The sequence below is a fragment of the Punica granatum genome, chromosome 4 (assembly GCF_007655135.1).
Source record: "Punica granatum isolate Tunisia-2019 chromosome 4, ASM765513v2, whole genome shotgun sequence".
Taxonomy (NCBI): domain Eukaryota; kingdom Viridiplantae; phylum Streptophyta; class Magnoliopsida; order Myrtales; family Lythraceae; genus Punica; species Punica granatum.
In genome coordinates, this window is record NC_045130.1 from 13,532,504 (window position 1) to 13,550,217 (window position 17,714).

The 17,714-nt window shown below is 47.5% G+C and overlaps 1 protein-coding gene across 1 annotated transcript; it reads left to right on the top strand.

The window, feature by feature from the left end:
* The first annotated feature begins 12,673 nt into the window (after positions 1–12,673).
* Positions 12,674–14,317, top strand: LOC116204132. Its single transcript, XM_031536210.1, has one exon. The coding sequence runs from the start codon at positions 12,674–12,676 to the stop codon at positions 14,315–14,317; it is 1,644 nt and encodes a 547-aa protein (XP_031392070.1).
* The last annotated feature ends 3,397 nt before the right edge of the window (positions 14,318–17,714 follow it).

Here is a 17,714-nt window from a genome sequence, read left to right on the forward strand (position 1 = left end):
TCTATATAGGCCCAACGCTGACCCACCTGAACCTTCTGCCCCTCCCCTCCATCTCCACCACCTCAGACATCTCCTCTTTTCCTCCTCCTTGGCCGCTATCTCCAGCTTTACTGAATTAGTCAGGGCCGAATTGAGCTTCCAAATTTCAGGGTTCACGTCAAAAATAATAATATTTATTTATTTATTTTGCTCTCAGTTAAAGTTTGTGCATTGGATTGGTGGCGTAGATAGATATTCTCATTAAATTTTTTGATTGAGTTAAAAAAAATGCAACACCACTTTACCGGGGAAAAAAAGGCTAATAATTAAAAGTTAGGCGAGCAGACCCAATAAAATTACATGTCACATAATATTTCGTTGATATGAAGTTTCTTTTCTCTCGTCAACAATTATCAAAATAAAAACTTATGACGTTATAAGAAGTACAATAAACTAGAAACATAATTCATTGAGAAACTAAAGCTGCTATATTCAAGTTCAAGTTGGAGATTGTGTAGGGTCCTCCATCCCCGTCGTTGTATTTGTTAGTGGTCTTGTTGTTTCTGCAATATACAGGCACTAGCCTCCTCCTTCTACCAAAAGAAAAAAAAAAAAAAACTTAAAGTAAATGAAGCACATAAAAGGGGGAGGAGGAAGATTCGAGTTCTGCAAACAAGATCAAGTAGTCAACAAATTGGTCTTCCACTAACTGATTGAACTTGAACCAACTGCTCCCCAGTTCGAATCTACTGCAGATAAAGTGGTAGCAATTGCAAGTTGGATTGGTTTTTCCACAAAGGGGTCTTCCACTAACTAAAAGGTGGATTGGTTTCAACTCAGCAGCACCACCCAAGCTTCCCGTTTCAATTACGGCTTTTCCTCTTCCCCTTCCTCTCGAACTTGTACATTTTCCTCTCCTTGCTCCTCTCGAACTTGTACATTTTCCTCTCCTTGGTTCTCTCGAACTTGTAGTTTGTCCTCTCCTTGGTTCCTCTGCTACACCCAGAGTTGACACCGCCAGTGAAAATCTAACAGCAGGACTCCTCCCACGGGGGAGCTGGAACTCCATTTGATCAGTATATACGAACACGAATATTGGGTTTTCGAAGAGTAGGAGTGTAAATGAGACGAGCCAACTCGTGAGCTATCCGAGATCAACTTGGTGATAACACGAACTCGACTCGGCATTGCTGGGCTCGAGTCGAGCTTTTTTTTTAGCGAGCCGAGTCGAGGGTGGTGAAGTTCTGCTCGCAAGCTTAGCCGAGTTTTTACATGAAATTACACATATCTCCTTTTATTAGCAAGCTTAGGCCGCCAAGCCCATAATTGATGGACTAGGCTAGGTCTTTTCATCATTTTCTTAAATCCAAACAAATAAAATTAAAATTAAAATATCAAAACAAAATAATAATAAATAAAAATCTAATCCCTAATCGTCCAATTTAGTTCAATCGTTCGTGTGTCTCTTCCCAATTCTCCATCGCGACCGTAGTTAGTTGCTCCACCTTCAATTCCACCACAATTGCATATAAGTGTCTTTTTTTAATTGCTACGGGCTCAAAACAAGCACATTCGAGCTAAATCAAGCTCATCTTGGTCAGAAAGGTCCATCTTGAGTGAAGCTCAATCGAGCTCATCTTGGTTTTGAGTCCGTTAAATGAGCTCTAACGAGTCGAGTCTAGCTACTTGAGTATCACTCGAGCTCAAGCTAGAACCTGGATACTGAAGCTCGAGTCAAGCTAAAACATTTTTTTTGGCGAGCCAAGTCGAGTTTGCCTGTACTAGAGCTCAACTCGGCTCATTTAGACCCCTATTTGAGAGTGACGTTGTTTGTGGAGTATTGATTGACACAGCGTACACTCAAGTAACTATCACAGGTCCGTTGATTCCGCAGAATACCGGAACTACGAACTTCAATCTCCTATTGATTTTTTGAATTCTTAGGAAACCGGCATCGAACTTGAATCGAATCCAAGAATGGACGAAAGAGCACGGTAGCTCCAAAACTTTATTGATAATCCAAAAATTGTCTTAGCCCTATGGCTTACATTGTTTAAATAGAGAAAACGAAAATATAACCAAAAAATAAATTATTCTTTAAAATAAATTATTTCTTAAAATAGTAAAAAAAGCCATAAATAACATGAAATTGCTTGTTTGAGGTCTTAAACGATGGAGTTTGGCTTAAATCTCGTCTTTTCATTACTAAAGACAATGAGTTGTGCTCCAGAAGCCGTTTCTCTCGAAACAGGGTCGTCAAAACCTATTTTTTTCAAGGTACCGATTTGCCGCTTCTTCTGCCGCATCATTCTCCCTTAAGTAGAGAGAATTTGCCTCGAATTGTCATCGTCCGAACTGTCATCTGTGTAAGGAATCAGGTGCTTCACATTAAACACATCGGTAGTACGAATATGGCTGAGAAGCTTAAGTCGATAGGCATTCGAATTGATCTTCTCCACGACCTCCACAGGACCAATCTTCCTTACCGGAAGCTTGTTGTACTCCCCAGCAGGATAACAATCCTTAGTAGGAATAGCCCACACAAAATCACCCATTTCAAATTCCACAGAGCGCCGCTTCTTATCCGCAGCTTGCTTATACTTGGCGTTAGCTGCTGTCAAGGGGTCATACACAGCTTGATGGATCTCTTGCAAGCTATTCACAAAATTTGCTGCCTTACCATGAACTTTAGATCGGTTAGGTAAAGGAATTAAATCCAAGGGGCCCTTGGGAACAGCAGCATACACAATTTGGAAAGGACTAAAACCCGTGCTACGATTGACAGCACGATTATGGGCAAACTCAGCTTGGCACAACTTGAGATTCCAACTCTTCACATGCTCTCCCACCAAACTTCGCAGTAGATTACCCAGGAACTGGTTCACAACCTCAGTTTGTCCATTGGTTTGGGGATGATAAGCACTGCTAAATTGCAGCTGTGTATTCACCATCTTCCATAAGCTGCGCCACAGGTGGCTAAGGAACCTAGTATCCCGATCGGAAACGATGGACTTCGGTAAACCATGAAGACGATACACATCGCGAAAGTACAGCTGAGCCACTCGAATAGCATTTGTCATCTTCTTGTAAGGAATGAAATGCTTCATCTTAGAGAATCAATCAACAACAACATAGATGGAATCATTACCTCATTGTGTTCGCGGTAAACCCAGCACAAAATCCATGCTAACATCCTCCCAAGGTCGAGATGGAGCTGGTAACGGCATATACAACCCAGCATTGGTAGCCATCCCTTTGGACACGTTGCAGACCCGACACCTGTGCACGTACTTCTTCACCTCTTTGCGTAAGGTCGGCCAAAAATACGAGCCTTACACTAACTGTAACGTCCGATCTCACCCAACATGGTATTCTCCATGCAATTCCTTAATAATTTGCACACGAAAGCTACAATCTGGGATACACAATTGGTTGCCCTTGAACAAAAATCCATCATGCAGCAAAAATTCTGATTTCTCTCCAGCATGAACTTTTTCCAAGACATTAGAGAAATAAGAATCAATCTCAAGCAAATCACGAAGACAGTCAAAGCCAGGTACCTCAATACGCAGGTTGACTAAGAAATTACTCATGCGGCTCAATGCGTCAACCACCCGATTTGTCACCCCTACCTTATGCTTTACCACGAAGGTAAAACTCTATAAATAAGCAATCCATGAAGCATGTCGTGGAGACACCTTGTCTTGGCGGTAAAGGTGTTTCAATTCCTCGTGGTCAGTGTAAAGCACGAACTCCCAATAGAATAAATAATGCCGCAAATGCTTCACTGCTTGTACCATCGCATAGAACTCCACATCATAGGTGATGTAATTTAACTTGGCTCTGGTCAGCTTCTCACTAAAATATGGGACAGGCTTGTGGTTTTGGCTTAATACTGCTCCAATGCCCACTTTAGAAGTATCACTGTGTAATTCAAAGGGTTTGGCAAAATCAGGCAAGATTAGTATTGGAGCAGTCGTAAGGCGCAATTTAATAAGCTGGAACGCCTTCTCCGCTTCCTCCGTCCACGAGAACCTTCCACCTTTCTTGCAATCTATTATAGGCGCCATAATTGTGCTGAAGTGAGGGATGAAATGCCTATAAAAAGAAGCAAGTCCATGGAAGCTACGAACTTCAGTAATTGTCTTCGATTGCGGCCATTGCTTCACAATTACGATCTTGGACTCATCTACTTGCAATCCTTCGCCGGAGACCACATATCCAAGGAACACGACCTTTGATGCCATGAATATACACTTTTTAAGGGCAGCATAGAATTTCTCCCTGCGAAACACACACAAAACCGCCCGCAGATGCTGGAGATACTCCGCACTATTAGCACTATAATTCAATATATCATCGAAATAAACGACAACACACTTGCCAATGAATGGTCACAAGGCCTGTTTCATCACACGCATAAAAGTGCTTGGTGCGTTAGACAACCCAAAAGGCATTACCAACCGCTCATACAACCCTTCTTGTATCTTGAAGGCTATCTTCCACTCATCGCCGAGCCTTATGCAAATCTGATGGTATTCACTTTTCAGTGAATCGTGGAATTGGAAATCTATACCGCACCGTAATTTTATTAATAGCTCGACTATCCACACATATGCGCCACGAACCATCCTTCTTGGGTGTAAGCAAGGCTGGCACTGCGCAGGGACTCAAGCTCTCATGGACATGTCCTTTGGCCAGCAACTCCTCAACCTGCCTTCTCAACTCCTCATGCTCGCCAGGACTCATCCTGTAATGGGGTCTATTTGGCAGTGCCGCTCCTGGCTCCAGGTTAATTTGTTGCTGAATATCATACAAAGAAGGTAAGCCATCCGGAAGTTCATCGGGAAAGACTTTAATAAACTCAGCCACTACAGATGCGGCTGTGGTTGGGATTGTCACTTCTGCAGCCACTTCTTTTCTAATTAGCACATAAACTAGCTGTGACTCGCCCAACTCTTCTCCGAAGCTAGCCAATAACAAGAGTTTCGTTTCTCCACCCATAGATGTCGACTTCTCCGTCTCTTTACTGGGCACTAGCACTATCTTTATATTCTCAAACATAAAATTGTATGAGTTAGTCCGTCCATCATGAATTACCCGGCAGTCATACTGCCAAGGCCTCCCCAACAATAAATGACATGCATCCATCGCCACCACATCACACCACACAACATCTTTATATTTCATGCTAATAAAGAAAGCAACCACTGCACATTGTGATACAGTTACTTCTCCTCCCTTTTTCAACCATGCTAGTTTATAAGGCTTAGGATGCTTCTCCGTTTTAAGGCCCAACTTCCACACTGCCTCTACAAAGACTATTATCACAGCTACCCGCATCAATGACAAAATGACAAACCTTTCCGAGGACAGTGCACGTGGATTGAAAAATATTGTGTCTTAGCCAATTGTTGTCAGCAACCTTAGGCGTTAAGCATGAACGCCTAAAAACCAGCGTCGTTCCTGTGTCTCCAGTCACTACTTCTTCGTCGATGACCTCCTCACCATCAAATATTGGATCATCGGATTCCTCCACATCCTTTTCATCGCCCTCCTCCGAATCAACAAAAAATGTCTTTTTGCCAGCGGTTTTCCTGCACTCGGACTGCCTATAACCAACCTCACCACATCCAAAGCATCTCACCCCACTACCTGTTGGTCTATTTAATTAGCTTGTACTGACAGTATTTCTGTGGGCTCCCCCTCCAAGGCGGTTCGTTACACCACCACCACTACTACCTCCATAACGATTTACACCGCTACTACTCCCTACATTGGAGGTATTCTCGAAATTGTTGTTAAGCCGGGACTATTTCTCAACTTGCAAAGCCCTTTGATGTGCTGCCGAGACACTGGGTGGATCAAACATATTAACGGTGTCTTGAATCCGCACCCGTAACTCTCCAATATACCTGGTCACCAATTGGTCTTCAGTCTCATGTACCTCATTCCGGACTATAAGTTGAAAAAACTCTGTGGTATACTTATCTACCGTTCGAGTTTCTTGCCGTAAGTTTTGTAGTCACTGGTACATCTGTCAGCACCCCATTTCGGTCCACCGGCTCCAAAGCGACAAAATCTTCACTTTGTCACCCTGTATGAGGGAAGTATTTCTAACAAATTGCCCGAGCATTCATGGCCTTTGAAAAAGTGACATTTTTCTAATTTAACATCAATTTTATAAAATATTTTACAGGGTGTCTTTGAATTTTGCGCGCGTCGACGTCAATTTTCAAATCCGGGAGAAAACTCAAGGCCGAAAAATATGTTATTATATAATAGTGATCCGTAAATTTTTCTGAGCACAATGCCGGTCCTGGATCATTTTTTGGACATCCAATTGCAAAGACGTAAATTTTAATTTCGACGCGCGTCAAATTTTTTTTTTTTAAAAAAAGGGCAAAAAAGAAGTCAGGTCGGTCAGAAACTGGTCTGACCGACGTGACGGATGGGTTAGGGTCGGTCAGACCGCTGACCCCAAAAAAAAAAAAAAGGGTCAAAGGCAACGGTCAACTGACCGTTGCCTTTTCTTCTTTCTCCCCCCGATTTTTTGTTTTTTTCTGCTTTCTTCTTCTTCCTTCCTTCCTTCTTCTTCTTCCTGAGCCAAAAAAAAAAACCGAGAAGGAAATAAAATTTCGAATTCGATCTGTCCTCTTCTTAGCTGATTCTCCGCGATTTCCAGCTAGCCCCTCCCTCACATTCGAAAACCCTAGCCGCGCTCCTCATCATCCTTCCGTTATTTTTCGTTCTCGGTTAAAATGGAAATGAAAGGAAAAAATGGAAGGAGAGAACAAATAAAGAAAAAATCCGAACGGCATGGGCGACGATCTCGGGATTCTCGGATCGGACGCACAAAAAAAAAACCGAGCATCGACTCCCTCAAAAAGGAGAAACCCTAGCTCGTAGAAAAAAAAGGAGAAGAGGACGGCAGCTCAAAAAAAAACCCGGAGGTCCTCCCACAGCTCGGGCTCGCCGGAAAAAAAAAACCCACAGCTCGTCTTCTTGACCTCTCCCTTAGCTCGGAACTAGCCTCCACCTTCACGGATTGATTTGATTTTCCCTCAACGCCCACGGCCGACTCCTCAGCCGAATCCCGTCCTTCCTCGGACCTCCCCGTCTTCCATCTCGCATCATTCCCCGACTCGACGACCGGACGACCTTCGACTCCAACGACCGCCTTCCTCGCGCCAAGGGTCACGTGCGATCGTGTAACACCACTCGAGCCACCCAGACCGCGTAGCCTCCCCTCGGTTCCATTTTTGTTCTAACGGGGTCGATTTATTTTTCGGGTCATACAGGCGTCGCCCGTGAGCAGCCAGGACGGACGCACGACGACCCAGCTTGTGCCCAGGAGCCCAACTTGGCCCAATCCAGTCCAACAGCCAACGGCCCGTTCGGCCCAGCAGCCCACTCGGCCTAATCTGGATCGCAAAGGCTCAGTTCGGCCCGCGTCCCAGTTTGGCCCAGTTCGTCCCCATTGGCCCGGTCCAGCCCTTCGGCCCAGTTCAGCCCACTTCCCAGCAGCCCAAGTTGTCTGACGAAATTTTTCTTTATTTACATATCTGCCCCTATTCTTCTCAAACAAGGTAAATTCCCAATTTAGCGGCATGTTTAGGGCTCCATTTTTGAATACTAATGATTGCTTGATGGATATAATGTGAAATGAGTGTTCTTGGGTCGCGTGGGTGATCGGATTTATCCCGAACTCGATTTTACGAACTTTACGTTTTGTCACATTTCTGTCCAGAGGACGCATTTCATTTTTTTCAGATCTGCCCCGACTTTCAAAATTTCTTTTCAATCAAGTCCCGGTCATTTTACTATTTTCCAATCAGTCCTTGGATTTTTTTTCAGAATTTTTCAAGCACCCCAAGGAACTTTTCAAGTTGTTTCAGTTTAGTCCCGGGGCCATTTTTCACCTTTTTCAGATCTGCCCCCGAATTTCAAAATTTCTTTTCAATCAAGTCCCAGTCATTTTACTATTTTCCAATCAGTCCTTGGATTTTTTCAGAATTCTTCAAGCATCCCAAGGAACTTTCTAAGTTGTTTCAATTTAGTCTTGTGGCCATTTTTTTTTTCGTTTCCAGATCAGTCCAGATTTTCAAATTCGTTTCAAACAAATCCTTGGACATTTTCAGTAATTTTTACACAGTCCCCAATTTTTCATAATTTTCAAATTGGTTCCCAGACTTTATCCGAATTTGCAAATCAGTCCCTAATCTTTTAAAATCGTTCAATTCAGTCCCCTGGACATTTTCTAAAAAATATCCGACCCTTTCCTACTTGGATCACCCACCGACAATGTATGTGTCCCATTTAAATATTTTATTTTTGTAATTATATGTGATAATGTCGGAAATTAGAGTTTATCGGGCGGTCAACCAAATGGCTATCTCGACGACTCGAAACCCGTAAATCAAAGCATTCGGTAAATTTCTAATTAACCTAAAATTCTACATACGGGGTAATCGGGACGTTGAATTTGGCTAAATTAAATCACTTGACTCTTTTAAATAAATGGTACGAATTGATTAATAATCTGTAATCACGTCGCCAGTTCAAGAACTGTTAGCCATGCCCTTTTCAAATTCACAATTTCAAAAGCACCGAGATACGTGCAACGTAATCTTGATTTTCATACACACACATATTTACCGATTCAAGGGCATGATTACCGGTTTTTGTCCTGCCGTCACTCTAGTGTGGGTTTGTGTTTAGAACGGGTTAAAACATGAAAAAACGGATTAATCACAAACTCGGCATAATCAACATGGGTAAATAGTCATGTCTATCGGGTCCGTTTTAAATAATGCCGAATGCTACATACCCTATCCATCATCCTTTTGTTTGTTCTTTTAAGGTAGGATTTGTATACCAAGATATCCCGGATAATAATTGATTAACTCACGTAAATTCGGCAACAACAAAATCTCATTGTTTGTTTATTTGTGCTTACTTGTTACATTTTTTTTGTTATGCGGGTCGAGCCCGATCCTTTAGGATACGATTCACATGGGGTCCAACACCCCAATCGTAGATTACGGGATCTAATCCCCTAAACACCGAGTGCGCACCTTAATTTCAATTTCAGTCTTTTCAAACCACACGGTGAGCATGAGTGGGATAATGACCGAACGCGAACCGACCGGGATTCAGTTGTTGTAATTTGTATTTTATTTATTTGAGAGAACAATGTAAGGATTTATATTGTACGTTTATTCATGTAAGAACCCCGGTCGGAGAGCGGACAGTCGGAGTGTTTATTCGAATTTACGGTGTCAAAACGCGTAAGATGAGCGGAACTTAATTAAGCGGTAATTAAATAAAAATGACAAGCCTAGACAAGCTAGAGTACCGATAGGGCATGCGAGATATAGGCTCGCATATAACAGAACCCCCGAATTCGGAACATCAGGTTTCGCAGACCATATGCCTTAGCAATTAAGTGTACCCCGTACCCCTAGACCGGGCAACTCACCGGCCCTCGACCTTCGGGTCGTAAACAGGTAGTGGCGACTCCTTCTCACATGCGTCCGTCGCGCGTCCCCGGGAAGGTGGACACTCCCAAGCCGCGTTGCATTTAGGCGCGCGCATGCGTGCCCCGACGAGACGAAATTCGGGTGCGCACAGCTTGGCGACTTCGCTGGGGACACTTAGAGGGTTCGGGCTCGTTCTCGCTTGCTTTGTTTGCTTGTTTATTTATCGCTTTCTGTAATTTCCCGCTTATCTACTTTACGCACTTTCATTTATGCACACGCATTGCATATCATACTAGCTTCTAGGTACCTACGGGTCGCGTCCCACGATCAATTTTAGGAAACACAGGTTAGATAGGGGTTCCGGTTGGACCGTCGATTAGGCCCCCAAAGATCCCCGCTCGATTTCAAGGAATTGACACCCTTGAGTCGAGAGCCCCCATCCTTACGTAGCACGGTCCCTGTAGTACTAAAACTATGCATTCTGCAGGAGCTCCACGCCATCCTCCAACTCGACTCCGACAACAGTCTTTGAGTCGGCCTGCGCGCCAAATTGAATTGTTTTTTTGTTCTTGAGAGAGATATGCGATGTATACTATTCGTTAAGCCGTGGGCATTTTTATTTTCTGCATGCATGCATCATCCAATTTCAAAATTAGGGTGTCATTTGTATTAACTAGTCTTAAGTCGATCTTCCTTTCATATTGGTAAGGGATGTCACGCCCGGTCTCCTGCCCACGCCTCGACTGAGTCATACCACTACTCGAGGAGATTGCCCGCATATAGACGACGCTGCGCCCGGTCGACCGCCACTATATCGCTGCATTCGTGGGAGATATTCCCTTACTGGCTACCCGACACGTCGATTGGAATTTCCTCGAGGCCGCCATCACATTCTGGAATCCAAGTCGCGCCGTCTTCGACATACAGGGTACCGAGCTCACACCGACCATTGAGGAATACCGGACACTCATCGGTCGAACCACAGTTGTCCACAGCATTGTGGAACCCAACTTCCACACTGCCCGATCAACCCTAGTCTCACGCTTACTCGGGGTTCCAACGACTCGTTTGAATGCTGAACTCGCATATTCCAGCAGCACGGAGATAACAATCAAGAAACTTCTCCTTTTTATTAAGTCCCGAGCACACACGGTCCACCAGGGGGATTTTCTTCGAAAGGATTTATGTCATGCTGTTTTACTACTAATTTTCGGGACCCTTTTATTTCCTCGCTCGCATGGTCTCATCGACGCGGCCTTGGCCAGCGTTGTCCTCCAAGTGGTCGGAGGGCGCGGTTACGAGGTAACCCTTATAGCTGAGACCATTCGGTTCCTCGACCGTGTATTGAGAACACGCGACCGAAGAATAAGAGGATCCCCCATCCTTTTACAAATTTGGTTTCAAAGCCACGCAAACCCCTTCGGTCTAGTGCGCCCGATTATGTATTTTAATGACCCGGAGTCGATCATCTCTCGATTGTTGTCCCTCCTGCGTGTGGAAGAACGCAAGGTCTCTGAGTGGATCAAAATTTTTCGTGAGATAGCACCTAGGGGCTTCAAGTGGCGTGCCGCGTGGATGCCACCCGAACCCATGGCCTTTAGGTGTCCTGATTTTTATGGAGTCCCACTCATGAGTCATGCGGGGTCCACCACTTACTTTCCGGCGCGAGTAGTGAGGCAACTCGGTGGCTTACAGATGGTCCCCGAGGATACGGCGCGAACTAGATTTGAACATACTTGGCGGGAGGATCAGACACCCATAGATCGCCAAAGTAACGTCGAACAGGTCCTGGATGCGTGGCGAACTGTGATTACCGAGCGTCCATACTTCCCCGAGCATCCGACCCAAGTTGAACGGGACTTTCAAGCCACGGAAGAATATATCCTCCGCTTTTATCGATGGGGTCCATCAGAGAATGATGATTTCACAGACACTTCTCCGGTCGAGAGTAGCACATCATTCGGGGCACCGGTACCGGACATGGCCATCCAAGCCGAGCTTGCCAATCTTAGGGCTGAAAGGGACCGCCTCCGCCGGGAGGTCGCCGAGAAGAATGAGCAGCTTGGCGACCAGCACCAACTACAGAAGGAGCTTGCCCAAGTCCGCGCTCAACTGCAGAGGCGTGATCAGGAGTTGGCGCAAGCGAACGCTGCCTTGGAGAGGTCCAGGAAGAGGGCCCGTGGAGGTCTGCACACATCTTAGGATAGATACCTCCACCAGGCCCTCACCTGGAACCGGTGCTTTCCATGGCGACGGTCGCTTGCACCCCGGGCACGTTGGAAGATCGACTTAGGATTATCTTTTCAAAATTTGTATTGCACTTTGAACCATTTGGAGTTAATACGAATGACAGCATTAGTTTTTGAAAATTCACGCATCTCATGCATTCCCTCTCTTTTCATTGCTTTGCATGTTTATTTTAAAGATAATATTCTTGCATCGGAACTCACACACTTATGGAATCCAAGTATTAACAACTGGCGGCGCCCCACCGGTATCCCACACGATTCCAATTAAGAATGGCAGAGGAAAATCAACTCGCTATCTTCGAGGGGAATACACCACCGACGCCGGTTCATTCTCCACAGCCCACGATGAACGCACCAGCATCGCTTACCTCCACAGGCGTGCCACTAGCACATCATGGAGCTCCCTCGACCCATCTCCCACAACCGATTTCAACAAGCATGTCACCACCGCCGAGATACGGGCCACCACCACCTGGGTACGCGCCGTCACCACCGATATATGTGCCGTCGTCGGCCACTCAAGCACCATCGCCTGCCCATGATCCTACTCGCATGGCCACGCTTGAAGGCAACGTCACTAATTTTCAAAATGCGGTTGACTTAATGGCCGCTAATATGGCCGAGATGATGGCCTTGCTCAGGGGGCCAAATCGCGCGTCTTCAAGCTCCATCCCGCCTCTCGCACGCGGGCCAACTGTCGATCCCACTCCTTGGATCCCGCCAACTCATGAACCAGAAGGCGACATAGCGGCCACCCCCGCGCCGACAATTATCCCAGTGCCCGCTCCTCATCCGACGCGCGCGCCGGCAATTCACCCGGTCGACTTTGGCCTTCCTCAGTCCACCATTCCAGCAATCGCCTCACTTCCGCCCATGACGATCCCCGTGCCAGATCCGGTTATGTTCGCACCACCTCTCGTGCCTGTGCCAGCTTGAGCTCCCATTTATACTGCTCCTCCGCCGATGGGCTTCCCGGCCTCGAACGCCCCTATTCCTGCTCACACAACTGAGCCTTTCCCTCACCAAGCTCCACAACCCCATATCAGCTTCCCCTACCAAGCACCACCTCCCATAAATGTTACTTTCTCCGAACCAGGCACGCTGACTCAAGCGGCCCCCAGAGCTCCACCCACTAATTTCTTTCCCGAAACGGAGACCGAACAGGAGAGGAGAATGAAAAGGATGGAAGAGACTATCAGGGCCCTCCAAGCTAGTGATCCTCGACATAGCACTAGTTATTTAGATTCGACTCTCTTCCCAGGGATGCAGCTACCCGCGAAAGTCAAGGTACCCGATTTTCAGAAGTACGATGGAACTAAAGATCCGCGACACCACCTCCGTCACTACACCGGAAAGATGCTTCAATACTGGGATTACGAACAGTTCGTCATCGCGACTTTTCAGGAGAGCCTGTCAGGACCGGCTCTTAATTGGTTCATATCTCTCCGAGCGGAGGACATCCCCTCCTGGACCGAACTGGCCAAGAAGTTTGTTGAGCAGTATCAGTATAACATGGAGACGCCCCCATCCTTCCTCGAGTTGAGCACGATGGAGATGGCAGAGGGGCAGAAGTTTGAGGATTACGCCACGAATTGGCGTTCGGAAGTAGCAAAACATTTCCCTCCAATTTGCGAAGCGCAGCAAATCCAAATGTTTCATGGGACTCTCAAGGGGGCTTACTACTCTCGCCTCATGGGTCACAAGTCTACTTTCTCGGAGATGATTATGGCCGAGAAACAGGTAGACCTGGGCATCAAACTCGGAAAGTTAGAGGGCCCGACAAAGAAAGGGGAAGGAGAGTCCTCGAGGAGGATTGCTTCAGCAGCCACCCCCACTGGCGGCAGAAGGAATAAGGAGGCTTCGGTCAATGCCGTCAATGCGGGCCACAACGTGCCGCAACAGTACTCGATGAGCTTCATGCCCGCACCATCTACCACCCCCGCGTATGCTCCACCGCCTTCGCCCTATCCGTTTCAGCATCCCGCTCAACCGGTTTATTATTCGGCTCCGCCGACAGCATTTCCATCGGCCCCGCAACAAGTCGTCCATCATTACGCTCCCGCTCCTCCTCAGACCCCGCAGTACAGGCCTTCGGCTTCGAGAACTCCTCGGCCGACGCAACAGGCCCCAGCCCCACAGGGTCAACAAGGCGGCGCAATGCAAGCTCGGCAACGCATACAGTTCACACCCCTGCCTACCCCGCTCTCCCACATATACAGGCAACTATTAGCCGGCGACATGATCCGACCAACGGTTCCCAGTCCCAGTTTCGTTCCGGCAAACCAAGATCAGAGTCTACACTGCGAGTACCACTCAGGTGCTCCCGGTCACACCACCGACAACTGTTGGAAATTACGGGAGGAAGTACAGAAGCTGATCGATGCCAAAAAGATCTCGTTCAATGCCATTAGGCCTCTGGATGTGCAAGCCAATCCTCTCCCTGATCATGGGTCGAGCTCGGGGCCCACCATCAATATGATCAATATTTGCACTGTGAGAGAGGACGAGAGCCAACAGGAGGGCCCTACTCCATTTATAATCGAGTATGTCCCCGCGGAAGCCACCGTAGGGTTCACAGGGTCTAGTGCCGCGCCTGCCCGTTCATAATAGAAGTCCCCGCTCGAGAGCCATACCAGAACAGTAAGGTCCCTTGGACTTACGAAGGAAGTGTCGGGAATCTTGAGCAGCAATTCAGTGTCATGGGCGTGACACGCTCGGGCCGGGTGTACACGAACCCGGAGATCGCAGGCAAGGGTAAGGCTCCAGAAGCCCCGCCTATCCCGCAGAAGAAGGTGACCGAAGAAGAAGCTGAGGCTTTCATGAAAGTGATTAAGGCGAGCGAGTACAAGGTAGTGGAACAAATGGGTAAGTCTCCAGCTCATATTTCACTACTTGCTCTCCTCTTGAGTTCGGAGCCACACTGAGAAGCCCTCCTACGGGTCCTTACTGCAGCACAGGTTCCTAAGGAGACAGCCCCGGATCGGATTGAAGAGACCGTCAGCTCGATTTTCTCCAATGCCATCTCATTTTCAGATGACGAGCTCCCCTCCGAAGGGTGGGCACACTCACGGGCATTGCACATCGTCTGCAAGTGCAACAATTTCGTCATTGGCCGGGTCATGATCGACAACGGATCCGCCCTCAATGTTTGCCCAGTGTCCACGTTGAAGCAAATGAATGTGGACCTCAACCGCGTCCGCCCGAGCAAAACCGCGGTTAGAGCCTTTGACGGCTCGCGGAGGGAAGTGAATGGGGAGATTGACCTCTTGATCGATGTCGGCCCGTGCTCATTCAGCGTCACATTTCAGGTCCTTGACATCCCGAATGCTTTTAGCCTGCTCCTTGGGAGACCCTGAATCCACTCAGCTAGAGCCGTTCCCTCGTCCCTGCACCAAAGGATCAAGTTCATCGCGGATGGTCGGCTTATTACGGTCAAGGGTGAAGAGGACTACGCCATCTACAAGGAAACGAGAACCTCCCATTCCATTCATTCGAGACCATCTCCGTCATTCGGGACTATGGAGAGGTTCGTCCATCTCGTGCTGACCGCATGGTCGGGAAGGTCCTTCTGCGTCACAACTACGTTCCCGGTACCGAGCTTGGAGCACAGGGGCAAGGGATCAATTGCCCCATCGAGATTGAAGAGTACAAGAACAGGAGGGGACTCGGTTTTCGCCCTTCCTGCCACGAAATTATCGAGGCCCGTAGGGGCAAACACCTCCACCGTCTCGCCGCGTTTTACGGGAAAGTCAACAGGGGCGTCCCAGTTCTCCCACTCTCTCATTTTTTTCCCGCACCGCCACACGTCATCGGAGGTACTCTTGACGGCCCCTCCTCGGTTTCAGACACTGAGCCTGTCGATATGCCAGCCATATGCGCCGTCACTGAGGAAACTCTTTTAGGGGTCCATATCCGCCTTGCACAGGAGAATGAGGAGTTCAACAACTGGACCTCAGTCCCGTGCTACTCGGCTGTGATCGCCGATGTGTAAGGCTATCTATGTGTTTGATGTTTCCCCGCGTGTCGGCATAGCCATAAGCCACACGACGGAAGAGGGATTTTGTTATGGCTTCACGCTTACATCAATAATGAAATCTCTGCATGCATTTTTTTAAATTTACGTGTCTACTTTCTCCTTTCTTTCACTCATCTCGCAATGCTCTAAATTTCTAAGACTACTCGTTTAAATTTCCTGGCTCCACTCGAATCCAAATCTTCGACACATCGATTCGAACTCATCCGAGGAACACCTCGAAGAGTCCCGACCCATATACTTCGGGGAAGGGCTCGACGAGGACGGTCGAGTGCCTAAGATAGAGGACAGTTTGCGCCGCCTCAAGGACCGTCAACTCACTTCAGTTGAACCAACAGAAGAAATCAACGTGGGTACCGAAGAAGAGCCTCACATCCTGAAGATCGGGACTGGTCTCGACCCCATACAACGAGGACGGATGATCGAGTTCCTAACAGAATACCAAGAGGTCTTTGCTTGGTCTTACGCCGATATGCCAGGCCTTGACCCTTCAATAGTTAAGCACTTCCTTCCGCTCGATACGGAGAGGTTTCCACCCAAACGGCAGCACTTACGGCGTCAGCGAACCGGCCTTCTCCTCCGCATTAAGGAAGAGGTCATCAAGCAAATCAACGCGAACATTGTGCCTGTGGAGAAGAAAGATGGAAAAGTCAGAGTTTGCGTCGACTATCAGGACCTCAACAAGGCCAGCCCCAAGGATAACTTCCCCCTGCCTTGACGTCTTAGTTGACAACACAGCACGCCATATATTGTTCTCCTTCATGGATGGCTTCTCCGGATACAACCAGATTCGGACGGCTGATGAGGACAAGATCAAGACGACGTTCATTACAATGTGGGGCACTTTCTGTTATCGAGTCATGCCTTTCGACCTCAAAAATGCCGGGGCAACATACCAAAGGGCCATGGTCACGTTATTCCACGATATGATGCATAAAGAGATCGAGGTCTACGTCGACGACATGATTGCTAAATCAAAAGAAGGAGAGGATCACCTCGTTAATCTAAAACGCCTCTTCGACCGACTCAAGAAATACAAGCTTCGACTTAACCCGGCAAAGTGCACATTCGGCGCCAAGTCAAGGAAACTGTTAGGATTCGTGGTCAGCGAACGAGGTATCGAGGTCGATCCCGACAAGGTGAAGGCAATCAGGGAGTTACCTCCACCATCGACAGTCCGCGAAGTACGAGGCTTCCTGGGACGGCTGAACTACATTGCGCGTTTCATTGCAAACCTGACAAACAAATGTCAACCACTCTTCCGCTTGCTTCGCAAAAATGCAGCGATTAAGTGGGACGAAGAATGTCAGAAGGCCTTCGACACTATCAAGGCATACTTGGTTCAACCCCCGGTATTGGTCCCGCCTACTCCAGATCGCCCTCTTATTCTCTATCTGACAGTGCGCCGGCAATCCCTAGGATGCATGTTAGGGCAGGAAGACGAGTTCACGCACGCAGAACACGCCATTTACTATTTAAGCAAGAAGTTCACCGAAGGGGAGTCCAACTACCCAGAGATTGAGAAGATGTGCTGTGCGCTAGTGTGGGTCATGCAGAGGCTCCGGCAGTACACTCTCTATCATACTATCCGCTTATTGTCAAAAGCGAATCCCCTGAAGTACTTGCTCAATAGTCCATCTTCCATGAAGAACATTTCAAAGTGGCAATGTCAGCTGACGGAATACGACATTGAATATGTGCCCCGCACGTCGATCAAGGGGCAAGCAATTGCGGATCACTTAGCGGAGTTCCCAATCGAAGACGATACGCCGATCAACTCTGACTTCCCGGATGAAGGGATTCTCCAAGTGGACAGTGAGGAAACAAATTCGCATGGAAGATGAATTTCGACGGCGCAGTAAATTCCACTGGGTCCGGCATTGGCGCAGTGCTGATATCCCCTGACGGGCGCTACTATCCGGTTGCAGCAAAGGTTGATTTCCCCTGCACTAATAACGTGGCCGAATACGA